Source organism: Petromyzon marinus, chromosome 11, assembly GCF_048934315.1.
Source record: "Petromyzon marinus isolate PM22_M1 ecotype Great Lakes invasive population chromosome 11, UKy_Petmar_22M1.pri1.0, whole genome shotgun sequence".
Lineage (NCBI taxonomy): Eukaryota > Metazoa > Chordata > Hyperoartia > Petromyzontiformes > Petromyzontidae > Petromyzon > Petromyzon marinus.
In genome coordinates, this window is record NC_133677.1 from 4650396 (window position 1) to 4677174 (window position 26779).

At 50.3% G+C, this 26779-nt stretch overlaps 1 protein-coding gene across 19 annotated transcripts in view; it reads right to left on the reverse strand.

The window, feature by feature from the left end:
- LOC116941316 (transcription factor COE3) overlaps positions 1-23820 on the reverse strand; it is a 146162-nt gene extending 122342 nt beyond the window's left edge. For 3 of the 19 annotated variants that reach the window (XM_032952249.2, XM_032952264.2, XM_032952258.2), the window contains exons 1-5: positions 22536-23815; positions 17617-17773; positions 13809-13872; positions 8843-8898; positions 1611-1684 (exon numbers count right to left, since the gene is read on the reverse strand). In XM_032952249.2, the coding sequence (XP_032808140.1) occupies positions 1611-1684; positions 8843-8898; positions 13809-13872; positions 17617-17773; positions 22536-22669 (485 nt within the window). In that variant the 5' untranslated portion in view covers positions 22670-23815. Of the gene's footprint in view, positions 1-1610; positions 1685-8842; positions 8899-13808; positions 13873-17616; positions 17774-18697; positions 18823-22535 lie in introns of those variants that run through there. The other 16 variants (XM_032952256.2, XM_032952253.2, XM_032952257.2 and 13 more) reach the window with 12 other exon arrangements.
- Between the last annotated feature and the right edge of the window lie 2959 nt (positions 23821-26779).

A 26779-nucleotide genomic window follows, 5' to 3' on the forward strand; every position in this document is an offset into this window, starting at 1 on the left:
GGGGGGTGAGGGAGCGGTGGCACAGGTGGTTAGCACCTTGCGCCATGGGGGTTAGTTCTAATTCCTGACCAGGGCTAAACATCAGCGGTGAAGTCATATCTGCGCTTCTGTGACAACGTTGGGTATAAGAGTTGCGCGTGTAATAACGCACTTGATATATAAACAGCTCCATCATTCGCCCTTCTATCCGCTTTTCACCAAGTCGCACTGACCAGCGCGGTGAAGTATGGTCACCAAAACCCATATTGAGGAGAGGGAGGGGGGTGGCAGGTGGGGGAGGGGGGGGCTTCCCTCCCATCGGTAGCGGATTGACAAAAGGCTGTGAACTACGTTGTGTGCCTGTTCCATTGCGTTGCTTAAGGAGGCAGGGGGTCGTGAAGAAAGCGCCGAAAGTTTTACGTCGCTCATCATATTCGCTTCAATTGCCATCAATCGCATTTGTCGTCAGTATCGTACGCTTCCTGGGTGGTGTCGCTGACTCCCCCCCCCCCCCCCCCCCCCCCCCACTTATCTCTCGATGTGTGCTTGTTTAATGCGCAAAACCAATTTCCTGCACTCCTCCGCTGCCGCCGCTGATAATGGGGAAGTGTAAATGTTTAATAGTGAGCTTGTGCTAATGCTGGTCCTCGCGGCTTATGCGTGAACCCGGAATGGATGAGGCCGTTCCGAACGCCCGTCCGCCTGGTAAGTGCGTGCTTCCTTGCGTGCGTGCGGAAGAGAACCGAGCGAAAGGATCTTTTTGTTCACGTGGATTTAAAACGTCGCTGCGTAAAGCCCGCAATTAACGCACGCGGCTATTCAGCGTCGAGGCACGATACATTTTTGATGCGTTAATTGTCGGAGGTGGAAGGTGGCGTCAGGGTCGATGGAGACGCATTAAGTGCCACCCCCCCTCCCCCCCCCCCGCATAACGCACGTTGTTGCCTACTCTCTTGCTTAAAGCAATTCTCTACGAATCTACGTCAAAATATCTGAAAATAATAGTTTTAAACAAATGTCCACGATGATATCCTCATGCAATACAGTGAATTATATCGCGTACTTGTATCACTCTTATCAGAGATCATCAGTGTAGCGTAGCCCTGTTATTCCCATGCCATGGCTGCGTTGGAGAGTGGGGGGGGGGGAGCAGATGGTGTGTCATTGCCCTTGGTGCGTTTCATCTTCGTACGAAATGAATGCCGTGGACTAGAAGCACCTTATCGATGAGATGATGATGATGTTGATGATTACGATGCTGATGTTACTGACATTGATAATGCAGCTGCTACGTATACTGATGATGACGTCTGATGATGATTATGCAAAGTATGATGACTACGCAGATGTTACTGCTACTGATGATAACGACGATGCAACTACTTATGATGGTTATCATGATTTCCATGATGCTTCTGTTACTGATTGCGATGATAATGATGACGACTATGCTTCTGCTACGAATGATCATGATGATCAATACGCTGCTGGCGATGACTATGTTTCTACGAATGGTGATGATGATCACTCTGCTGCTGCTGCTGATGGTGATGATGATGATGACGACTATACTTACTTAATGATCAGGATGATCACCGTGCTGATGACCGCTAATGCTCGCCACAACTCACCTGCACATGATCTCGTGTGTGAGCAGCACCCGACACATCTCCGGATTCTTGTCTTGACCCTCGTAAATGATCGCCTGCACACGGCAGGCACCGTCGAAGCACAGCACACGTTTCATACTTGGGCCATCGCATCGAGTTCCTTCATAAAACTCAGAGTTGATAAAAAAAAAACGCGGTACTCAACCAAGAGGCGCTGCTAAAAAATAAAAAATAAATAAACTCAATGATTTGTATTTCACCAACTAAGGCCCACTGAGCTGTAACAGCTCTTTTTCAGACTCGACCTGGTCACAAACGATGGTTTAACCAAGTGGCACATCTCGTGGAAATGGACAGCAGACAGAAGCTCTAAACACGTGATGTCGATTCTAAATGTGGAGGGAAAACCTGGAGGACCCGGAGAAAAATCTCACACGACCACGGCGAGAACACGCAAACTCCAAATATACAGCAGCAGGTCGGGATCGAACCCACGACCTCCTGCATACCAGGCGAGGTAGTTAACATCTAGCCACCGTGATGTTGATGATGATAAAGAGAGAGAGACACACGCAAGTCCAAATATACAGCAGGCGTCAGGGTCGGGATCTAACCCACGACCTCCTGCATACCAGGCGAGGTAGTTAACATCTCCTAGCCACCGTGATGATGATGATGATGAGAGAGAGATACACGCAAACTCCAAATATACAGCAGCAGGCGTCAGGGTCGGGATCGAACCCACGACCTCCTGCATACCGAGCGATGTAGTTAACATCTCCTAGCCACCGTGATGTTGATGATGATAAAGAGAGAGAGAGACACGCAAACTCCAAATATACAGCAGCAGGCGTCAGGGTCGGAATCGAACCCACGACCTCCTGCATACCGGGCGAGGTAGTTAACATCTCCTAGCTACCGTGATGATGATGATGAGAGAGAGAGAAACACGCAAACTCCAAATATACAGCAGCAGGCGTCAGGGTCGGGATCGAACCCACGACCTCCTGCATACCGGGCGAGGTAGTTAACATCTCCTAGCCACCGTGATGATGATGAGAGAGAGAGACACGCAAACTCCAAATATACAGCAGCAGGCGTCAGGGTCGGGATCGAACCCACGACCTCCTGCATACCGGGCGAGGTAGTTAACATCTCCTAGCTACCGTGATGATGATGATGAGAGAGAGAGAGACACGCAAACTCCAAATATACAGCAGGCGTCAGGGTCGGGATCGAACCCACAACCTCCTGTATACCAGGCGAGGTAGTTAACATCTCCTAGCCACCGTGATGATGATGAGAGAGAGACACACAAACTCCAAATATACAGCAGCAGGCGTCAGGGTCGGGATCGAACCCACGACCTCCTGCTACCTGGCGAGGTAGTTAACATCTCCTAGCCACCGTGGCTGGTTTACAATGCGATGGGGCGCCTCAAAGGGCCTTACGATCAAATCTCCCACAATGCGTCCGATCTCAGCACCATGTCGAGTTGAGCCGGGATAATGCTTGCTTGAGTGATCGCCATTGCCCTAACAGGTGTCGCAGGCCAATGCGGTGCCACTTTGTCAGCAGAAAGCACCGTTGTACGGTACGTTCTATGCTCCAAAAGCAACGCCTTAAGCCTCACCTTGTTCACCAACACGCATTGGCCAGCGTGATCAAATCTGTTTCAAAATAACTCCCACGACCCACACGGCTTCGGGGGGTGGTGGACCTCAAGAAACCATGAGAGGTTTTGGGTAAACCCTCATCCGGCAGTGGATTGTCGAGAGAACTGCGCGTGTGTACACATTCCCCGGTGTTCCTTAAAGTGACAGACTCCGTAGCTTGTGCCTGCCTCACAACACGGGAGGTGGGAGGTTGCTGCTCATCACGGACGCGACATACGCGCTCCGCGTGCGATGTTGCTTCGTCACGGCATGATGTACACGGAGTGATGTACACGGCGTGATGTACACGGCGTGATGTACACGGCGTGATGTACACGGTATGATGTACACGGCGTGATGTACGCGTGTACGTCACGGGCGGTCTAAATGTGAAAGGAAGACAACAAAACGGAATGTACGGAAGCTTGAGTCGATAATTATCATTGCCGACCAGCCGTTGGCCCGTTCCCCTACAGCCATCACGGCGCCTGGCACCGCGGCTGTGATTATTTACAAAGTTGCGGCGCCGCGCTAGCGCTCGCCGCCCTAATGAACGTGCGGGGCTCCTTAACGCAGACGCATCTCTGAAAGCGCTTCAAGAAAAATTACGACTGACGGGACCCAGAAAGTGGCCGTGTGCGGTGCCGACAGCGATTACCGACACGCGCCGCGTGACGACTCCAAGTAGCGCCTGGGGGCGTTACTGCAGGAGGGCGCTTTCTCGTACACAAACAAAGATCCCCCGTATAGCCTGTAACAGACTGTTGGGGCAAGTGCTGTTAGCGAGTAGCGCCTAAGAAGGCCAGAACGGCGCACGAGGGGGTGGGTGGCCAGCACCACGCCCGTCCGGCAATGTTTACGCATTCGCGACGGTTACTCATTTTAGGCTAAGTCGACCTAGGGGAGGCCAAGCGCCGGTTTAGATAATCGTCAATCGTTTTGGCCTCGAGCGGGCATCGAACTTAGGTTGCCGGTTTCGCAGGGCAGCGCGCTAACCACACGGCGCTACCGCTCCCCGCATACATGTACAGCCACACACGAGTGCACAGACATACGTGCCGTACATGTACGCACGCACGCACATACACAAGACAAATGTGGCCCGTATAGATGGGTTTTTTTTTAACAGGCCGTTGGGGGGGGGGGGGGCAAGCGAAACTAGAAAGCTCGTGATTACGGTCGGAACGGCTCACGGCAGAGTGGTGTGGTCAAGAACCACCGCTCGGCCACCTTAGTCACACAACTCTACGTACACACACACACGGACGAGTATGTAAGTGCGTGGATACGGGCCGGAGGGGCCCAGTTACCCAGGCCACAGAGGCGGGGGGACCCCCATTGCGTTGCTTGCGCTAGGGCCCATGCCGACCACGCTCCACCACTAATTGAGCCTCATCGGCTCATTTACATTGATTTACTTCGGAATATCTGTCCACAGCTGAGTGTGAGTAACGTTAAGTTTTAATCATTTGAGGCTGAGTCGACCTAGCGAAGGCCCAGATAATCGTCACCGGTGTTGGCCGTGAGCGGGATTCCAACCCGGGTGGCCAGGTTCGTAGCGCAGCGCGCTAACCGCTACACCACCGCTCCCCACTAAGTATACACACACGCACACACACAGACACACACTCCGTGCGAGTTTCACAATGGTCGTGCTGGCGCCGGGTCGCTTAGCGGCATCGCTCTTCTAAAAGATGCCAAGCGCTCAGAAATAGCCGGCGATTTGCACCTGCTGAGAGTTCACGGGCGCGCATCGGCTCGGTGCGAACCCGGTGAGTCTGTATTTCACGAAATCACGGTTTTACATAAATATCATCAGCTATGTTCTATTCACTGTTGCTTGAAAGCACCCCCCCCCCTTCGCCGTCATCACCCCCCCCCCCCCCCACACACACACACACGTTACGGCCGTGCATCGACAATGCATCTCACTTCCATCGCTCCGTCTCCGCAGCGCTCGTCTCCTCGGGCTGGGGTCTCTCCATTGACTGCCATTCCGTCGCCTGTCTCGTCCACGTGTTTTCACCCCCTTCGTGCCACGACGTGCCCTGCCCATGTCCCCTTTGCTATCATCAAAAGCCAATGTATGCCGACATTAACACAATGTGCCAAGGTGTCAGATAGTATCGTGACTTTATTTAGGCCGTATTCACCGAACTAGCGGATGGCTGAAAAGCAGGCAGGGCTCCGTGGGCTATTGAGTAAATTGTCTCGATGTGTTCACCCTAGCGCGCGTGTCTGGTGAGCGGTGGTGTAATGGTTAGCACGCTGCGCTACGAACCCGGCGACCCAAAGATCGATTTCCGCTCGCGGTCAACCCCAGTAAAGATTATTTGAAGCGGTCATGGGCCTCCCCTAGGTCCACTCAACCTCAAATGAGTAATTTGTGCAATTCGAAAATATCGCCACTAGGGAGACAAAGGCGGCCGGGCGTGGTGCTGGCCACCCATCCACTCGACTGCAGTTCCGGCCTTTAAAGGTGCTCGCTAACAGCACTTGTCCCAACAGTCTATTACAGGCTATACGGGGGATCTTTGCCTTTGTTGCATCGCGCAGTAAAGCGTCACGCAAGGTGTGTGTGTGTGCTCGTGGGCCGCACGCAGCGCGCATTTGAATGACACTGACGCGCCTCGTGTATCGTTATTCATCGCAGGTGAGATTGGCATTCCGTGAGAGGTCAATTAAGTTAGATCGATACAAATTAAGTTAAAGCGTGTGTTGTTTTGTATATTTTATTCTTAATGCCTTCCATCGGGATTATATTTTGCTTTGAAATAAGCGAATGTTAATTGCGTTACGGGTGATTATCTTAACGCACGTGTAGCTCAGACAATGTCCCCCGTTGTTCAAACGAAACAACTGTGTAGCCGAATGTGTAACTCTTACCCTTACGCACTTTGTGCGTACGGGAAAATGAATGGCCTAGGAGTGGATTTTTTTAATCCTTTTTATTCAGCGCGTTCCATTTGGTACGGAATCGTAATTGATTGCGGGAATATTAGTGATATATTTTTGTTTTAAGTGCGTTTTCATCGCTCGCGCTATAATAATATTGCGTCGCCTTTGTTATGCGGGTGACGGCAGATGCGTTTCTGAACAAACGTTTGTTGTACGCGGGGCAATTTAAGCCACGCACCGACAATGAAAGTGCCGGGGTAAGCAATGAAGCGAAGCGCGCAGACGGGTCCACACAAGGCAGGATACACACACACGCACGCACACGAAGACAAAGATATCCCGCATAGCCTTCAGTAGACTGTTGGTGCAAGTGCTGTGAGCGAGCACCAAAGAAGGTCGGCACGGCACACGAGGGGGTGGGTGATCAGCACCACGCCCGGCCGCATTTGTCTCCCCAGTGACGATGTTTACACACCGCACCGGGTACTTATTTGAGGCTGAGTCGACCTAGTGCAGGTCTAGGACCTCCCCTAGGTCGTGAGTGGGAATGGAGCCAGTTTCGTAGCGCAACGCGCTAACCGCCACACTACCGCTCCCCACCACAACGCAATTCAACACAAACGTGTCGCCAACATGAACGCTGCCGCGCTGTGACAGTAGTAGCAGGAATAATAATAAAACTAACATTATCGCACTCAATAAACAGCGCCAGAGACAAGGGGAGCAAAAGACGCGACGCGTGGAATATGGTTTGTATCATAAATGCACGGATGGCCGGCTGATTCCGCATTAATCCCGCAGTGCCGTCGCTATTGTTAACAGAAGGGCCCAAAGTAATTACAAGGCGGATTATATTCTGCTCGGGGGTGGGGGGGGTGGCGAGTAGGTGGCGGGGGTTGTGGTGGAAGGGCATGGCTCCCTCCAATAGAACATATCTTGTAGCAGTACTGAAACATACACGTGCGTTGTAGGCGCATGAACCATCCGTTCAGAGGGTCGTGTATGATGATGATGTGCACTGTGTTGTCTACGTGTAACGAACGCTGCGCGGTTGGTTTGATGCAAGGGTTGCCCCCCTCCCCCCCCCCACAATGCAGCCGTCCACATTCGATATCAAGGCGTAGCGCTCTCCGCCTGTTTTGCATGTCAAGATGACATTGTCATTCTTGTTTTTTTTTGCACAGAGAACTTGGCTAGCGATAAGCCAACTGGCAAAGAAAAACCAAGTCGAGATTGTTGAGTTTTTTAATTTAAGCGTCAGAACGCCGGCCCAACAAGTCCACTGTGTACCGGTTTCAATGTAACTGGGACTCGTCGACGTAATTTGGTCATTAGCTGCAATATCGCGCGCGCGGACGTAAGGTCCTAAAACAGTGACATCACGTTATAACATGGACCTACGAATAAGATCGGCAATTGTTTGAACAGACTACGACTGTCGCGTGCGCTGGATCGAGTGTACCCAACATCTCACGAATACATTGCCATCGAGAAATCATCGGAAGTGTCGACTCACGCGCGCACACGATAACGCGTAACATAGGTGCTCAGTGCAGCATAACGCCACACTGTATGGATTAGGGCTTTGCGCCGCGCGAAAGCTCTGCGCTTTTGGGCCATTGTTACCCCGAGCGCAGCGGCCGCCCCATCGACTCATCCATCCGATAAAGGAACGCCGAACGACCCTCACCGTCGCGATCTCAACAAGAGTCACGGGGATGTCGCTAGTCGCACGCCTGTGGTGCTTCATGTCAGCCTAAACGACGCCACGTCCATCTACACTCAGTTCGTCCTCACCACACTTATTGTTTTTTTGTCCTCGTGTCATTATCGGAGGACTTGTCTAGGGTACACAAATAGAGGATCATTATGAGAAATCGCGAACCTCGTTCTCTAGTGGTAGTGCCTTACGCCAAAAAGCACCAAACCAGTACAGCCGGTAATATCCGAGTGAGGAATTAAGCCACTGTGTGTATAAGTATCGGTAGCACATTGTAGACTGCAAGGGCAAGAGTTGCTGTGAACGATCACCGAAGCGTTGCTGGGGACACAGACGGCGGTATTGTTTGTTGCAAGCGCATTGTGCGGGCGCGAGTCACGATGCGCGTACGATGAGACGCGATGGTTCGCGCACAGCGCAAACGAATCAGGCGACCTGGGTCACCGGGCAGAGATAACATCGGTGTTCAAATGTTTACCTCAGGATTTTCCTGGACCTCCTCTAGGCCTACTTAGCCTTCAATGGGCACCTCACGCATTGCGTAAAGATCAACACTGGGGAGATTACGGGAGGCCGGGCATGTTACTGACCATACCATGCCTTTTAAGTACGCAGCGCCCACCATAATAGGCGCTTGCCAACAGCAATCGCCCCAAACAGCCAGACCACGCCAGAATATGCGCGGTACAATCCGCCTCTTTGAGCGGAGAGTCCAAGTGCTGTCGGTAGATTTGGGAGCGCATGCGCACAGCTGGCGGCGGCACGTGTGCCAAGCACGTGTCGAGTTCATCTCGACCTCCCCAATTCCCCTATCCCCCCTCCGCCCTCTCCCCCGACCCAACCTCAACTAACCCCCTCCCTCTCTCGCCTCCCCCCACTCCACTCCTTCCCCCCTCGTCTACCCCCCCCCCCCCAATAAAGCGCGCCCGGCCTCGTCTCACCGTAAATCCCCTTCGGCTGCTCGATGGCGCACGGCTCACCTGCTTAGTCATGGAGTCGATGAGCCGCACGTAGACGTCTTGCTCCGTGCGGATGCCTGACAGTGGCACGCGACACACGCAAGGCAAAGGTTAACGCGGAGTCACGGAGACGCGGCGCGGTTCGGCTCGGGGCGGCCGCGCGTGGGAACCGAATCGTGACATCCCTCCGCCCCCTCCACCAGCGTCGCATCGTTCCGAATGCGCTCCCCATGTACATCAGACTCGATCTCGGAAGCTGAGCAGGCTGTGTGCGTGTGTGTATATACAGATAGACTGTTGTTGGTTTACTGGGACGATGGCGGATGGCGTGCGAATGCTTTTCGAGGTGTTCTAATATTGGGGCTGTATTTAGATTGAACACTAATTTATTTAAGAACTGCGTTTGGTGTTTAGTTTGTTGTCCTTCCCTTGCACCTCCTATTAGCACGTCTGGCTACGTACGGTGCGAAAAAACATACATACACGTGGTGCGGAGTTACAGAAATTGATTATTATTATTAAATGCATCTGTACGGATAGTAGCAGAGAGGTTACTCCTTGTCTAGGTTTTCTCCGGGTACATAATCACTCGTTTCCTTCCGCATGGAACCAACACTCATTCATGGAATTATCCAAGCGTCCTATGTATTGACATTGCTTAAGTGTTAAAGTGTCAATATGTTTGTGATATAACTCCTATTTTATCTATACATACGTATGGATGCAAGTGTTATGATTAAACCATAAGCCACCGCAAGACCACGTTCGGAATCTTAAAACAATTTCGGACGAGTGGAACAATAATCATAATAATAACACCCGTTTTTTATCTAAATTCGCACAATACCGCAAAACGCATCATACAAATTGTTAATAAGCGAACATCATTATTATTGTATATATCACTATGTCATTATTATTAGAGTTAGCCACTGTGTGCTCACGTCACGAGACGTGACGCCGCGAGGCACGTGTGTGTGTGTGTGCGTGCACACACACACACACGGGCCTTCATTTAACCAACACAACCACTGCTACCGTATTTCTCAGATTATTCGACGCACTTTTTTCACCCCCCCTCCCCCCCGCAGGGTATTGTTATCTAAAGCAAAAGTTGGGGGTCTTACCTTATAGAGAATATGGTAACAGCGCTTGCAGCTAACCACCCACCCATTCATTATTGGTCAGATGCCCATCAGTTAAAACCTATCGTTTACACAAATTAAATGCATTATTTGTAAAAAATGTTTTTTTATAATTATTTGGATTTTTACATCGCAAAATCGCGAGAGGTGGTCGCGAATTGGAGAGACTTTCATCCATCAGTGGATTGACCATGTCTGATGATTATTATGATGATGATTAAGATGTACGCAGTTCTCCCCTTTAATGTGCACCTCACCAATGTCGACTATAATCCCAGGTTATCTCCTCTCGATTCTGCCTGCAATTCACCAAAAGTTTCATACTTCACAGTGCAAGCGGCGATGGTCAAGCCGTTTAGGCGTTCTGTTCTTACCCAGAGAGACTCCTAACATCGCTTACACCTCCACTCTGTTCGTCATCTATCATTGCTGCGCTACCATTAGGGGGGAGTGGGGAGATGCGTGACTATACTTCGCCATGCTGGTCAGTAAGGGTTGGAACGGAAAAAGATGACAATGATGGTGGTTTGGTAAAACAACAACAACAAAAACGTTCATTTGTAAAGCGGCTGCGAGAGTGGGTGGAGAAGGATGATTAAAACAACTGCCCGCTCGCTCGCTGTAATTGGCACTTGCTTAGTGGAAAGCAAGCGGCCTCGGGGCCCCCAGGGCCCGCCGACGTCACGCGGGGCCCTCGGGGCACGGGGCCGATTTCATTTAGCGGCGCGCGCGAGCGTGCGCCTGTCACGGCACGAACTTGTTCCGTGCTCCAGCTGCGTACATTTATATATATAAAATTATATATCTAGCTGCCGCTGTTGTTGGTTGTGGTTGTGGTGGTGGTGTTATTTATTTATATTTCACCTACTAACGAGGCCGTGTTTTCCACCGATATCTCGCTGCGCCCATGCCGTACACTCGGACTTGGCGTTGTCATATCCCCTAAAATACAAAGGCAAATATCCCCCGTATAGCCTGTCGCAGACTGCTGAGGCAAGTGCTGCTAGCGAGCACCTCTAAAGGCCGCCACGGCACGCGAGGGGGTCGGTGGCCAACACCATGGCTGACCGCCTTTGTCTCCTTAATGGGGATGTTTACTAAACACCGCGTATTTATTTAGGCCAGATGTTTCGTTTTCGTGAAAACGTGTTAATGTTGGTATGCCCGGCCAAACGTAATAAACCGTCAAAATCGTTATAATCCATCGGCATCTTTGCAGAGATGTAACTTGTCCATAAGGTACTAACTCTATACAAAGTAAGAGTGTCAATAGCAGACGTGCTGTATCACTCCGCGATGGCATTTCAGGGTTGGAATTCAGTTCCTGAAGAAGATCCTAACACGTGGAGCGAAACGTTCGACATCGTGCCAAGCAACACGCGGTCCAACCCGAAAACACATCGGGGAATGCATACTCACTGTAGTCCGTGTGTGTACTTGTGTGTACTTGTGTGTGTGTGTACTTGTGTGTTCGACACTTCACGTGGCCTGAAAGTGCACATGGCCTGGCACAAGCGTCGTGGTGACGTCACCGCCACTTAGTGGCGAATGGCGGTTGTTGTTGTACTTGTGTGTGTGTACTTGTGTGTGTGCTTGTGTGTACTTGTGTGTGTGTGTAATTGTGTGTGTGTACTTGTGTGTACTTGTGTGTCTGTACTTGTGTGTGTATGTATGTGTACTTGTGTGTACTTGTGTGTGTGTGTACTTGAGTGTGTACTTGTGTGTACTTGTGTGTGTATACTTGTGTGTGTGTACTTGTGTGAACTTGTGTGTGTGTACTTGTGTGTGTGTGCTTGTGTGTACTTGTGTGTGTGTGTAATTGTGTGTGTGTGTACTTGTGTGTACTTGTGTGTCTGTACGTGTGTGTGTACTTGTGTGTGTGTGTACTTTTGTGTGTGTGTACTTGTGTGTGTATACTTGTGTGTGTATACGTGTGTGTGTACTTGTGTGTACTTGTGTGTACTTGTGTGTGTGTACTTGTGGGTACTTGTGTGTGTACTTGTGTGTGTGTACTTGTGTGTGTGTACTTGTGTGTACTTGTGTGTGTGTGTACTTGTGTGTGTGTGTACTTGTGTGTGTGTGTACTTGTGTGTGTGTGTACTTGTGTGCTGAGCTCGTGTGTACTCATCACATAGATACAAAAAACAAAGAGCCTCCGTATAGCCTGTAACAGACTGTTGGGGCAAGTGCTGTTAGCGAGCAGGCCGGCACGGCACACGAGGGGGTGGGTGGCCAGCACCACGCCCGGTCGCCTTTGTCTCCCCAGTGGCGATGTTACACCGCACCAGGTACTTATTTGAGGCTGAGTCGACCTAGGGGAGGCCTAGGACCGGTTCAGATAATCGTCACTGGTGTTGGCCGTGAGTGGGAATCGAACTCGGGACGCCAGGTTCGTAGTGCAAGCGTAGCGCTAACCGCTACACTACCGCTACCCACGTACGTACACACATACACACACACGCACACACATACGCACACACACGTTATAGTGTGTACTCATAAAATGCATCGCGGGGCCGCGATTAAACAACTATTAGAAGACATCACTTGCGTTTGCAAGAAGGAGAGTCGAATTAGGATAATCCCACAATGCCACATTTTGCGTGCAATATCGTACATCAATAAATATAATGCCCGGCCAATGTCTTTAATCTTCTTTTTCTGCTTGCGGTCTGCGTTAAGTTGTTCCGTCGGAACACCAGCGTATGACGTCACATCACAGCGTCTACAAAGCTACCGCGATGTTAATTGGTGCTGTTCCAATTAATGCACAACGTTCGCAGGATACACACATGTAATTGTGCACGTGTGTATATATATACTGCTGGTAATAATTATTTACAGCCATTAACCTATCCACTGCTGGATGAATGCCTCCCCATGCTGTCATCGGGCATAGGTTTTATGCGACCGTATTTCAAAACGCTGGCCGGCACGGGTTGGTGAAAAGACAGCCCAGGCACGTTTCTGATATCTGCCACTGCCAATTGTTATGCTTGGCCAGGGATCGAACTTAGGTTGCCAAGTTCATAGCGCGCCGCGCTAACCGCTGCGCCGCGGATCGTGAAGACAAATCATGCGGATTAATCTCACAATATGCTGAGATAATGCGCGTGCATAAACAGCTGAGTTTATTTAGCGAGGCTGATACACATAATAGATATGCGGAGGAAGTCGCCAGTAACTCTATAGCTGAATGTCCCCACAGATAATAACACATGGATGCGTTCTATTATTTGTCTTTAAAAACAAGCAAACAGTGTACACACACACATATATATATCACAGCTATAATAACGTACAGCCTTTTGCCAATCCACTGCTGAATGAAGACAGCCCCCACGCAGTGTCGAGCATGCGGGTTGCAGGAACGACCATACTTCACCACCCAGGTCAGTGCGGGTGGGTGAAGGGGGGGCGGGGTTATATAACTCGCCACTGATGTCAGCCGTGACCAGGATTCTATCGCAGATGGGACAGATTAATATCGCGTTGCGCTAACCACTGCGCCACCGCTCTCCGTTCGGCAACACATCCCATTATACGTATATACGCACCGTACACACAGCAGTGTGTTATTTTAACCACTATTCGCACGATCTCAGAATTGTGCAAAAAAATACTCGTCGTTTGCCTTACATATCTACACGTGTGCAACGCGTACACGCATCAGCGTGCGCCAAAATGTCACGTTGATCCACGTGATTTGGTGCAAGTTTTATCGAGGGAAGTGAATGTGTCATTCCGTCATTGAGACAGTCGCTACGTATGTCTACACGCTGCACGGGTTGCGGTGTTAGTTTGGAAAAAACAAACGAACGAAAGAAAGTGCTCTTCCTTACCATTGCTGTAGAGTAACTGTAGTCTGTAGTGGATGCCGTTGTTAGTTTTTTCACTGTTTGGTTCCTGCAAAATAAAATATGAAAAAATATGTTTTTATTCAAATATGCAAGCGGACAGATATACTTCAATTTCTTTTAGTTGTTGTTTCCTCCTCTCTCTCTCTCTCTCCCCCTCTCCTTTCTCTGTGAGCAGAGATTACTTCGTGTAAAGGCCGTTTAGCGTTAAAAATTCATGCGCCGGATCAGCTGTTCGCGATAGGATTATGCGTATACGTTACAAAAGCGCCATATGCGCGCTATTGCAGCTCAACTGAACTCGCCCCTTAAGTCTCAACCGGGGGGCGTGGGGGGGCAGCTCGCGTCGACCCCCCCCCCCCCCCCCACCGCCGCCGCCGTCCCCTGATGCGTTCGGGAGACGACGAGAAGGAGAAGGGGAGAGCGAGGAATGCAACGGGCGGACTCGAATGTCGAGTCCCGTGACCACGGCTCTGAGCGGACATCGCTCACGGCGGCGCTTGGATCGCGGAGCTCGACATTGGAAACAACAAACGAGCAGGCAGCACGAGTCTCCAAAGGAGCCAGAACAATCCACCACGTTCATCAATAACACTGTCCCGTATATGTCGCATATATATGTAACAGACGACGTTTCGGGGAATGACCCTTTTTAACATGTCGTCTCTCTGCTATGTGAAGAAGGGTTATCGCCCGAAGCGTTATCGATTATAATATTGTTTTGTATTTCCTGTCAGGTCAGTGTTATTGACTACTGGACATCTGTAACTACTGGGCATCTGTGAAGGAGAGCTTTATAGCTCATCGGATTCCTCCAGTATAAATAAACATTCTCAATTCTGATTGACGAATGTGATGAGTTTACTTTTATCATCATCATCATTGTGGTTGTTATTATTGTTGTTGTTGTTATTTGTGGTCCTGCACTGCTGCCAACGCAGAATAACACAGAGCACGATTTGTAGATTCGAGGCGCAGGCTCTGAGCCACCAGCTAGGTGCCTGTCAAGGTCCGAGAGATGGACGCGCCCACGTTTCAGCTCGGTTACCGGCAACTGTCGCTCGCAACAACAACAACGACGACAAAACCTTTTTTCTACCGTGAGCAATCGTAAATAGTTGCGCGGCAGTGGCCTATAGAGCGACGCAGCTGTGTCTACAATACAACGCACTGTACATGTAATCAATACGTGGCCCTTCGTTCGGTTTTTCCAAATAAGATTCCAAAAAACAAAATAACAACAGCGTTTACGATCCATCGGCCTTGTGTGTGTGTGTGTGTCCCCGGACACAGATTAACCAGCAGCGTTTTTGCAAGCACGACAACGCCTGGAGCGGTTTCGACCTCCTGTTGTCTCATCAGTGGGAGTCGGGTTCGCTTTACAAAATACTCTTCGGTAGTCATTGGCAAGAGCTCTCCCTCTAATCTACGGGGGTAGGGACCCCCCCCCCCCGTTCGACTCAAACATTGCGTGAGAACTGTTGTCAATGTCCATTGCCCCTCGTGGATCGCGACCTTTAACTGGGATGGCTCAGATGGTGTGTGGAAATGAACCGATGTGGCATAACCACCCCGAACTGCGCATCGATTATACAATTCAATGAAAGGGACAATGCCAATAATAGTGTCCTGTCACAGCCCTTTAGTCTATCCACTGCTGGGTGACGGACTGCCCACACCGTGTGCGTCGTGGGTGTTGCTTGACGACACTTCGCCACGATGGTCGGTGAGTGCGGGTTGGTAAATGGGCTGGGGAGGGATTACGGGCAGGACCCGGTTCAGATATCACTCGCCAGCCATGACTGAGCCGTGGCCGGGAATTGAACTCACGTCGCACGGGTGCGTAGCTCAACGCGCGAAGCGTATGCCAATATAAATGTGCGAACATACACGTGCGCGAAAGACTTCAGTGGATCTATGTTTGAGGTCTTTCGTCCGTGCTTGAGAGCACCGGTAACACTCCGCGCGGACGTCTGTATAAAGAGTGTATGCATATGCGGTGTGTGTGTGTGCCTGTGTATTGTGGGGAGCGGTAGTGTAGTGGTTAGCGCGCTGCGCTAAGAACCTGGCGACCCGAATTAGATTCCCGCTCACGGCCAATACCAATGAAAATTATCCGAACCGGTCCTGGGCCTCCCCTAGGTCGGCTCAGCCTCAAATGAGTACCTGGAGTGGTGTGTAAACATCGCCACTGGGGAGACAAATGCGACTGGGCGTGGTGCTGGCCACCCACCCCCTCGTGCGCCGTGCCGGTTTTCATAGATGCTCGCTAACAGCACTTGCCCCAACAGTCTGTTAAGGCTATATGGGGGATTTTTGTCTTTGTTGCGTTTCACCATGCAAGCCTAAAAGTCTCACCCTTCCTCTTAGCAAACCCCATCGCAGAGTTCCATCCTCACTTGTGACCGCTAAACTCCGTGGCGCTGGGGCGCGTGGTGTCACACAGGGGCCGAACGCGTGCCTTGACTCCACGCGGCACGGACGAGCGCGTTGCGTTCGGATGCGAGGGACTTCGTGCGGGCGAGCGAGCGATCGAGCAACCGACCTTACGTGAGCTCGAGCGGCGACGCCGCCGGATGACTATCTGCGGCGCCTGTGTTCTCTGAGAGAAGCGATGGTTCCTCTTCTTGCAATATCCCCCCCTTCCCCCATAGCTGGCCACCCCGGACGCCTGTGGCTCTTCTTCTGCACGTGAGCTACGGTAGCTGGTGCAGCGAGAGGGCGCTAAAGCTTTGAAACAAACGCGTTGTTGTGGCCGGTGGCGATGATGGGTTTTAATTCCGTGCGTCCGTGTGCACGGCCAACACCAGTGACGATTATCTGCATAGGTCCCATGTTGGCTGAAATGAGTATCTGGTGCGGTGTGTAAACATCGCCACTGGGGAGATAAAGGCGGCCGGGCGTGGCACTGGCAATCCACCCCCTCGTTTGCCGTGCTGAGCTTCATTAGTGCTCGTGAATAGCACTTGCCCCAACAGTCTGTTAAGTGTGTTAAGGCTATACGGGGGAACTTTGTCTTTTGCGTTCCAATTGCGGGTCGTTTATGCGGTGCCGACACGGATTTAATTCGCGATAGATGTTGTTTGGAAAAAAAATGTTTGTTCAAATCCACGCTTGCAAATCGTTTGTCGATGAAGGTGCTGAATCACATGCGCGGAAAATCTGTTTTGTTTCCACCTTTGAGTGCGCGTCAATTAAATGGGACGCATTCGATGGGATGTGAATAATTAACGCACACCAATCACACCTGTCCAGCGCACAGGTGTGATTTTAAAACATCTCCGTGACTAATAAAGTTAATTTTAAAATATACTCGATTTATTTACAACCACAATTTAATAATGCTAAAGTGAACGAGCAGATATCAGGCTGGTCAAGCACCGCGTTTGCGACGATCCGAAATAACAAATTCCAGCGTCATCACTGGTCACGTTTTTAATGGAGTGTGTTAAGTTCAGATGAACGCTCAATGAATATCTGGGCGCTCGCAAGTTATAACAGCAACAAAAAAAAGCTTGTAAATCTTACAGAACCGCTTCAGGAAATTAAGCGCGTTTCCCTACATCGGGGAGAATAGTGAAACAAAATCTATCAATCTCTTAAGCACCCCCTTCCTTGGACTTTCTCTCCCCCCCCCACACACCTCCCCTCCGCATGGCTGCCTTATTATCCGTCGCTTTACGCATGCACGCATACACGCACGCGTTCACGCGCGCCAGGGACGTTTCGCTGGCCGATCGTTCGCGAAGTTCCCAATTCGAAGCAACAACAACAACAAAAGCCGCAAACTCACTCTGTCCTTCTCGACAAAGTCGACAAACGCCGTGCGCTCTATCTCCACGGGTTGGCCCTGGCGGTCGTAGAGCGCCAAGACGAAGTGAAAGAAGTTGGACTTGCGCAGGTTGGACGGTGGCTGCTTCTCAAAGTGTGCCCTCGCCAGCGCGACTCCGCTGTCGCCGGCGAAGGTGGTGGGAAACGGAGACAAAGGGGAGCGGGGGGTGGGAGCCGGGGGGGGGGGTGAGAGAAAGAGACAATGCGTAAATGGGGAGAGGGTTGATAGAGAGAGAGGGGGGGGGTGTACACCTGGAGTCATTTTGGCGAGAAGAGGATAGCAGCCAGGGTAAAACAAACACAAAATAAATAACGCTGTACAAACAAGAGCGAGTTTGTTTATGCTGGGGTCGCGAATAGCGATGCCCCGCGCCAGCGACGAAGGCACTGAGCAATGGAGAACCCACACCGCACCACGCTCGCGGACACAACGCGCATCGATGAGGGTCACCAACAATCAAGGAGACACGATGAGGTGGTGGGGTGGGTGGGGGGGGGAGGCACTGATGGGCAGCACGCAGGGAAAACGTTATTTTCACGATGCACCACTTTCTCTAACAAGTGGTGCAGGCGCGAACAGGCTGTGCTTCGAGCAACGACGTCAACGGGGAATGCTTAAAAGTGGCATTCGGAGCCAAAAAAACTACTTCTGCTGTTCACCACGTAGGATGTCGCGACCAATATTATCCATAATAAAGGGTTTTTTTGGGGTTATATTCGCGTAAATATAAATGTGTCATTAAACCCGCTTCCACCCGACACAGCCAATTAGTAAGGTTTGTCGCGTAAGCAAAACGTGCCAATTCGTTACAAGTTCAGAACACCCGTGTGTCGCAGAGTAAACCTACAACATTTACAATTCGAGACCGACGTTTCGCTGGTGATTACAACCAGCTTCATCAAGCGATTAGCCAGAATTGTCTCTTGTTGAATTAGTATTTACTAATGAGTGATGTTATCGATACTAAACCAATAAGCCGATATATATACACACACAGGGTCGCAGTACAATAATGTAACGGACGGGACGCACAACGACTTACGGAACGATTAGAGGGCATTGAGTATTGACGCTTCAAAGCGCGTTCGGCAATGTCGTAAGTTGCTATCGACACAAAGTGTATGTCTGTCTGTTTGCGTGTTTGTTTCATTCTAACGCACATCGTTCTGTGGGCACACGGTCACAGTAAGATATAGGCTTCAATGAAGTTCCGACAGTTTTCCAATCCGGGCGAATTCACGCTCCAAAGGTTAAAAAAAGGCCACCGCCGGTAACTATTCTCTCCCTTAGTCCCCACAGCGGTATCATTGTAATTATTATCAATAACCACATTTGTGTGCAGCTGAGTGCACCGCAAATGCCGTTTAGTAGTTTTCGTCATAGGCAATTATACGTGATGACAACTATCATACATTGCCCTGGGTGGGTAACAAGTTAGCGTGTCTCGTATCGGCTACTCGCGGACGTGCTCTTCAGCGAGCTCCACCCGGCACGAGCCCCGGTGAAGTGATGGGAAATTACGCACGCGCGTACATACATACACACATAAATAACAGAGATACCCGTGGGAACGAGAGAGAGAGAGAGCGGGGGAGAGGTAAGCATCAGTGCTGAAGCATAGGGGGACGGAACCCCGCGCGTGCGTGTGACATCAAGAGGCCCAGCTATGTACGCGGACGCTGCGGCGGTAGGCGATACATTACATCGAACAAAGATCGAGACGTCACGTCATGCCACCCCTAGCATCCTCATCCCCATAACCCGCATCTCTTGTTCTGTCCCCTCCCCCCCCCTCCAAAAAAGTAATAAGATTGAAGTATAGAGCGCGACTGCGTGTCGGTGGAATGGTCGCGTGTCCTGAATAATAGAAACGCGTCATATAAAATATGCATGTATATTTATGCACGCGTTTGTTTTAAGTAAATACAGTGCGAAGGAGCGCTCGCTTTTTTTTTGCTGCTTCGATTTTTTTCGGTGGTCGGCGTCGCTTTAGTTACAACGGCCGAGTATGTGGGTAATAAATTAGAATAATAATTGTAGCTGTAGTATTAATAACAAATATAGTGTCTAGACGAACGCGTTCTTGATCATTGATTTCCTTTTGTGGATAATATTCCCTTAAACCAGGGTCGCGTAAAAAAAAGCACACATACATACACAAATTCCAGCCGTGCAAAAAAATGAATTGTTGCGTGCAATTTCCCCCTAATATTAATAAACGAATCTGTAGTGACTGTGGGTGATCGATTATATTTGAAAAAGAAAATGCCAAAAATGTAAGTACAACGTTTCGTATTTATACATGCAATAAAGTGGCCTCTTTACAACAGTGACGTTAGCAGTAATTTACGATGAGTAATACAAACGGAAATTCTGACGGCTTTAAATCTGAAATCGTATTTGGGTCACGTTTCCAGAAGACATCTCATTCGTAAATGTTGTGCCGATCCTCTAAATAAGAGATTTCCCCCAACACCTTACAAGGTGACTTTAAAACAACATTGCGTTGATTTAATTACAATACATATCATTATTATAGTTAGATGCATCGCTCCAGTCAAACGTTTTAAAATATATAGTATCGATACGGTAGTTAGGTAACGTTCATCACATGTTTAAACAATAGCTCGATGATGATGATGTTGATAACGCGGTTCGCGATGCCACGCGGAGTTCAGGGTCCGTGCTGATATCAGAGTCTCAGAGGGACGCGTGAGTGAGTGTCTGTAGTGTGTGTGTGGTGTCTGTGGGGTGTGTGTGGTGTCTGTGTGTGTGGTGTGTGTGATGTCTGTGTGGTGTATGTGGTGTGTGTGTGGTGTGTGTATGTGTGGTGTGTGTGGTGTTTGTGTGTGGTGTCTGTGTGTGTGCTGTGTGTGGTGTCTGTGTGTGTGCTGTGTGTGGTGTCTGTGTGTGTGCTGTGTGTGGTTTCTGCGTGTGTGCTGTGTGTGGTGTCTGTGTGTGTTTCTCATGCGGGGAGCGGTGGTTTAGCCGTTAGCTGCACCGACTCGGGCTCGTTTCCCGCGCACGGCCAACACCAGTGACGATTATCTTAACCGGTCATGGGCCTCCCCTAGGTCGACTCAGTCGCAAATGAATACCGAGTACGATGTGTAAATGTCGCCACTAGGGAGACAAATGCGGTTGAGCGTGGTGCTGGCCACCCACCCCCTCGTGTGCCGTGCCGACTTTCATAGGTGCTCGCTAACAGCACTTGCCCCAACAGTCTGTTTCGGCTACACGGGCGATCTGTGTCTGTGTGTTTCAAACGTCCAATGCTATAGCAAGTCGTACATTTGACACGCATTCTCTGGCCGTGGCACTTCGCCTTGTATCTCTATCTCCCGAAATTTGCGACGTTCGATAACACAATCCGCGTGTCCCTTATGGAAGAACGTTACTAACATTTAGAATTGTAATTATATAATTACATGATTATTGTCATTGTTTTAAACGAGCGCTTGCCCTTGACTTGCATGAAATACAAACACGCGTTCGGTTTCACACCAAGTTACCAAATAATAGTAGTAAATAAGTGACACGTGTTATTCTGATCTACACATGATATATACTCTGTATATATATACACACCATCAATATCACTGAAATTTTAATTACAATTCGTAATCCCTCTGTGGAATCTGCTATGATGGGTGTGGAATTGCTTTACAGAATCCCAGCAACGATCCTCTGGAGCCGCGGATCTGAGAACTCTGTTGGGGACTGACTGGCTGTACGGACGCCCCCCTAGACGCGGACAAGACACCGGTCTGTGCGCGGGGCCTCTCGTGGCGCGGAGAGCGACGTTCAATGGTCAATGTTAAAGAGCGAGAAGAGGGGAAAAGGCCGAACGATATTCGCCGCGAGGCCCCCCCCTCCCGCCTCCCCACCTCCGTAAGCGTCGAGGTGGGTGATGTTGACGTCTAAAAAAATAGTTAGCGGGTGCACGCGGGCAAGGCAAGAGACGGATAGCTTAAGGCGGCCCCACTGGCAGTCGCTCGCGAAAGATTCACGGATTTTATTTGACGCAGGGGGTTCGAGTTTGCGCCGATATTACGGAAGGAGAATTGAGGAGCAGCAAAGGACGTGCGCGTGTCTGTGCGTCTTTAAAGATGAAACGAAAGTTAACAAGAGACTCGCGTCAAGTAATAACTCAGCATTACCACGAAAGAAGGATTTGAAATGTGGGGGGGGGGGGGGATATGCAATTTAACAACGTCGTAGAGAATACGCGAAAATCTGAGCGAGAGCAAAGAGAAACGTGGCGATGAACACAAATGAAAATGGAACGACGGCAATAAAAAAAGTGCAAAGTTTCGAGAAAATTACAAAGAAGGTGCAACAACAACAACATCTAAAATGCAAGTAAAACACGCAACGGTTGAGTAATTAAATACACAACGAGGAGTTACGCGAAGTGGATGGTAAAACCGCCGTCACCGGGTGCTCACGGACGACAATGAGGCACTTAGGATGAGGACAGCGATAGTCCAACAGAGAGACAGACGGGAATACAAAGAGAGGAAAAGATCCCCCGTGGCACACGCTACATAGACTGTTGGGACAAATGCTGGTGGGTGGCGCGGCTGGCAACCACTCCCAGCCGCCTTTGTCTCCCCAGTGTTGATGTACGTCCACGTGCACGTGAATACATACACACGAATACCACAACAACAACAGCAACAACAACAAAAGCCAACGGCGACTGCGAGTGTTGGCGTCGGGCAAAGAGAAGCGTAGAGGACGCGACGGGACCCCTCACGCGCACGGACACAGGATGACGCTCGGTGACTCTTTGCCTTTTTGTCGCCCCCGAGGTCAAACGACCCCCAAGAGCCATCGCCTCCGACCGCGCCCGGAGTCCGACCGCTGGTGCCGCCTACCTCTGGGCGGCCGTGTTGGCATCCACCACCCCGGAGGACTGCATCCAGGACCTCACGGGGTTGAGACCTCCTCCAAGGGGCTCCTCCTTCATGCTTGGCCCCCCACGGGGTAAACTTTCCTGAATTCCGTACATGAATGGCAACGTCCCGGAGTCCCCTCTTAGCAGAATTTTGATCGACTTTGTCGGGTTACAATTTTAGAGAATGGGGACAATTGTTTCCCTTTTTGTTGTTGTTGTTGTGTTGTGCTTTCGCCGCTGTTGTTGCTCGTCAGGAGGCAAAAAGCCAGGCGCAATCCCCCCCCCCCCCACACACACACACGCGCACAACACCACGAGCGTCGTGCGGGAAACTTGAGTAAAAGAACAGGAGCAGAAACGTTCTCGCGCCGCGCAGCAAAGTCTTTTCTTGATCCCTCTCGCTCCTCCTCAGACTTCGATTTCCTTGAGAAGCTGACCGCTGGTGCTTCCAGCTACTGGCGAGAGTTTATAAATACAAATAGTTGATGCGATGCTCTCTCTTCTTTCCCTCCCCCCACTCCCTCTCTAAATCTTCTTCCTCTCGTTTTTGTTTTGTTTCTTGCCCGAGAGACAGGAGGCGGGATAGCAATAAAATGACAGGCGCTAAATTTGAGCCCCAATGCTGCTGCTGCTGCTGTCGCTCTGGCTGTTGAAATAACGGGGAAGTCCGCTGTCCTAGTGAGACCTGCACCACAGCCTGCTGCTGCTGTGATGTACAGCAGCCACAGGGTTCTCAAACACCCGGACGACTCGTCGTCTTCTTATCCTCCTCCTCCTCCTTGTTGTTGTTCTTCAAAAACGAATATACGTACACCGGTATATATACGCACATATATATAAAATACACGCGGTGGGTTATCTGTTCGCCAAAGTCGAAATGCTTCAGTTGAACAGCATCCTGGACGCGGTTGCCACTAAAGGCTGCAGCTGCTGCGGGCTCCAACTGTTCCTCCCTCCTCCTGGCTCCTCTGCTCGTCCACGCAAAGCGGGCGCGTGTCGCTCGGCAGCGTCAATATGCCTGTCTGTGCGTCTCTCTGTGTGTGTGTCTGTCTGTGTGTGTGTGTGCGCACTGTTCGCCGTAGCTCGCCCCGACGGAGACTGGCCGTGGGGCGAAGACCATCCGCGCCTTAGCTCGGCACGCCGTGCAGGGGCGTTGCGTCTCGGCTGATTCGTGGAGCCCGGGCGCTCCCGTGGGATTTCCCTCTGCCTCTCAGCCCCACCATGGATTGGGGAGGAGTAGTAAGGTTGGAGGTGGGGGGGGTGCGATGGGGGAGGTCGGTGGGTGAAGAGGAGGAGGAGGAAGAGGAGGGATGGAGAGGCGGGGGGGGTTACGTGCTTGGAAGATGGGAGGGGGGTACTAGCACGGGTGTTTGCGCTCACATTTTATTTCAGCCCCTCTCTCTTACCTCTTCCTCGGAATCGAGAGAGAGGGAGGGGGAGAGAGGAGGAGGCGTCAAATCTACAAGGTACGCCTTCGGATTTTCGTGATGGACGTGCCGAGGGGGCGGAGACGCCTGCCCATATATGGTAAGCCCGCTCTCCGGCGGCCAATCAAATCGCGGCGCGCGGGAACGCCCACCGGTATATAAACGCGACCGAAAATGAGCGTCGCGCATTAGGTTGTCGCTTTAAATTTTAAAACGCGCTGTATGCTTAGCGATACGCGCACACAGACACGCCGCATATACACTAACGATAATGATCTATCTGATCGTGGTGGCGCACAGCGTCACGTGATTAGTTGTTGCGTTGTGCACGTCGCTTGCTAGTAGCTTATTGACACGGGGAGAGTTGGAGCGCATCTAGGGCAAGATGCGTTGAATGATCGATTGACGATAACACGTTTATGTGATACACGAACAGCAGCAGCGGCGGCGGCGTCTTAAACATTCACACCAACTTTGCACAGATGCAAAAACGCACCAAATGGTTAACGAGTTTTCAGCATAATTTTTTTCCCAGAAACTTACTTATTTCCACCGTAAAGTTCCCCGTTATTAAATTATAACAATATTAATTTAACTCGTTTTTTTTTTACAAGCTGTCTTTTTTGCTCTCTGTTTAGTTTTGCAAAAAATGCGACCATTGCCCCGAATGCGATGACGTGGCGTGCAACATGACGGTGATAATCGCCGTGATTATCTCAGCTGCGGAGGCGTAAGCCACGCATGCCATCTCCTCTAAAACACAGTCCATGCCAACGTGCCTCTTCGATTCTTCTTGATATCCCCGCATAGCTCAGCATTGAATTGGCCATGCGTGTGATGTCTAAGGCACAGATGTGCTGTTGTCAGTATACAACCACAGACCGCTCACTTTGTGCATGGCTCATCACCGACACTTTGGCATCGGCAGGTTACCAAAATTATAATTAAAATACTACATAGTTTTAAATGGTGAGACTGTTCAAGGTCTTTTCTCATGCAACGCGTGCGCGTCGCTGTGTGATGAGTCCACGTGTAAGTGTTATGAGCTCACAATGCTCGATCGAGTTGCTATTTTTATTCATTGCCCGTATTACAAATTAGCGGTGCTAAAACTTAATTGGGAATATGTAGATTATGTAGATAGACACAGATGTGCGCGTGTGCGTCTGTACACAGCTATCCGTTCCGTGCGTGTACTCCCGACTCAGCGACTAACTTACATTGCAATCAAATACAATTGCGCGCTCGTCAAATTCTACAAAGCATTGTCAATTACATTTCTCGATTTAAACGAAAAAAAGCTTCTTAATATTAATCGTCTTTTTCGTACACGTGTAAACGTTCAGCCGCATCTTCCCTTTGCGATATACACAGCGTGTAAGAAGATGTCAATTGATATGCTGCGTTAATTCCTGTAACAAAGACAAAGGTCCCCCGTATAGTGTCAAAAGACTGTTGGGGCAAGCGCTGTTAGCGAGCATCTTATGAAGGCCGGCACGGCACGCGATGGGGGTGAGTGGCCTTCACCACGCCCGGTAAGACACGCGCGCACACACACACACAGTCACTCACGCGAGAGGCGTGAAAATGTGTTGAGCACAAGGCAACATACAATGAATCGCACCGACCTCTTGGAGGTAGAACTGATATTTTACAAGTGCTATCACATTTTAATCGAGCGATGTTATTGTCACCGGAGTACACAACGTACGTGGTGTCTAATACCGCACACATTGCGCAAACTTCCCGCCGCCACACATATACGTACAACGTCAACGTGAAATATAAAGTAGGCACTTCCAAAACAATGCACGCTGAAAAACCGGGAAAGTGATCAATTCGGGTCTCGCATTTCACACCTTGGAACTAAAGCTAAATTCGGACCCTGGATTGTTATTTAGATGTGTTCGATTGCACGCGTGGTGTTCGTGTTGTGGGTTTTTTTGCTGCATATAATGTTTTATTTGGCCACGCACAACATACGTGGGGTTGATGTGCGGCTAAGTGATGTGTGCGCGCGCGCGTGTGTGTGTGTGGGGGGGAGGAACGGTGGTGCAACGGTTAGCGCGCTGCGCTAAGAACCCGGCGACCCGAGTTTAATTCCCGCTCACGGCCAACACGAGTGCCGATTATTTGAACCGGTCCTGGGCGTCCTCTAGGTCGACTCAGCCTCAAATGAGGACATGGTGCGGTGTGTAAACATCGCCACTAGGGAGACAAAGGCGGTCGGACGTGGTGCTGGTCACCCACCCCCTCGTGTACCGTTCCGGCCTTCATAGTTGCTCGCTAACAGCACTTGCCCCAACAGTCTGCTCAGGCTATACGGGGGATCTTTGTGTGTGTGTGGAAAACAGCCCAGCCGTCGTGTGAATGAGCACTCCCGTCGGTCGCATGAAATATTTATTCATTCATTCATTCACACTCGTTCGATAATTCATTCAGTACGATAGACGAGTGCAAGTCCGTCCACTCAACACGCGGACGCTACGAGACACCCCTTTAAGCATCCTAATCCTAGCGTCAACCACAACTGGCAGGGAACACGACACCCAAAATCTTCGTTTGTACATTTAGAGTCAACGCGCAATTATATTCTAATATAAATAACCTGAACAACATCGACATTTGAAGACCTAAAAACGTCACAAACTGTCTAAAGGGAACGCAAGGACGGCGCTAGTCGCGATAAATCGACCATCTTAAGTGAGTGGCCTCTAGTCCAGAGTGAAGTTTGAGACTGCGGCACACGAGAGATGCAGGGTGGATTGTTAGCGTCGCTGGACCGCGTGAGATGGCG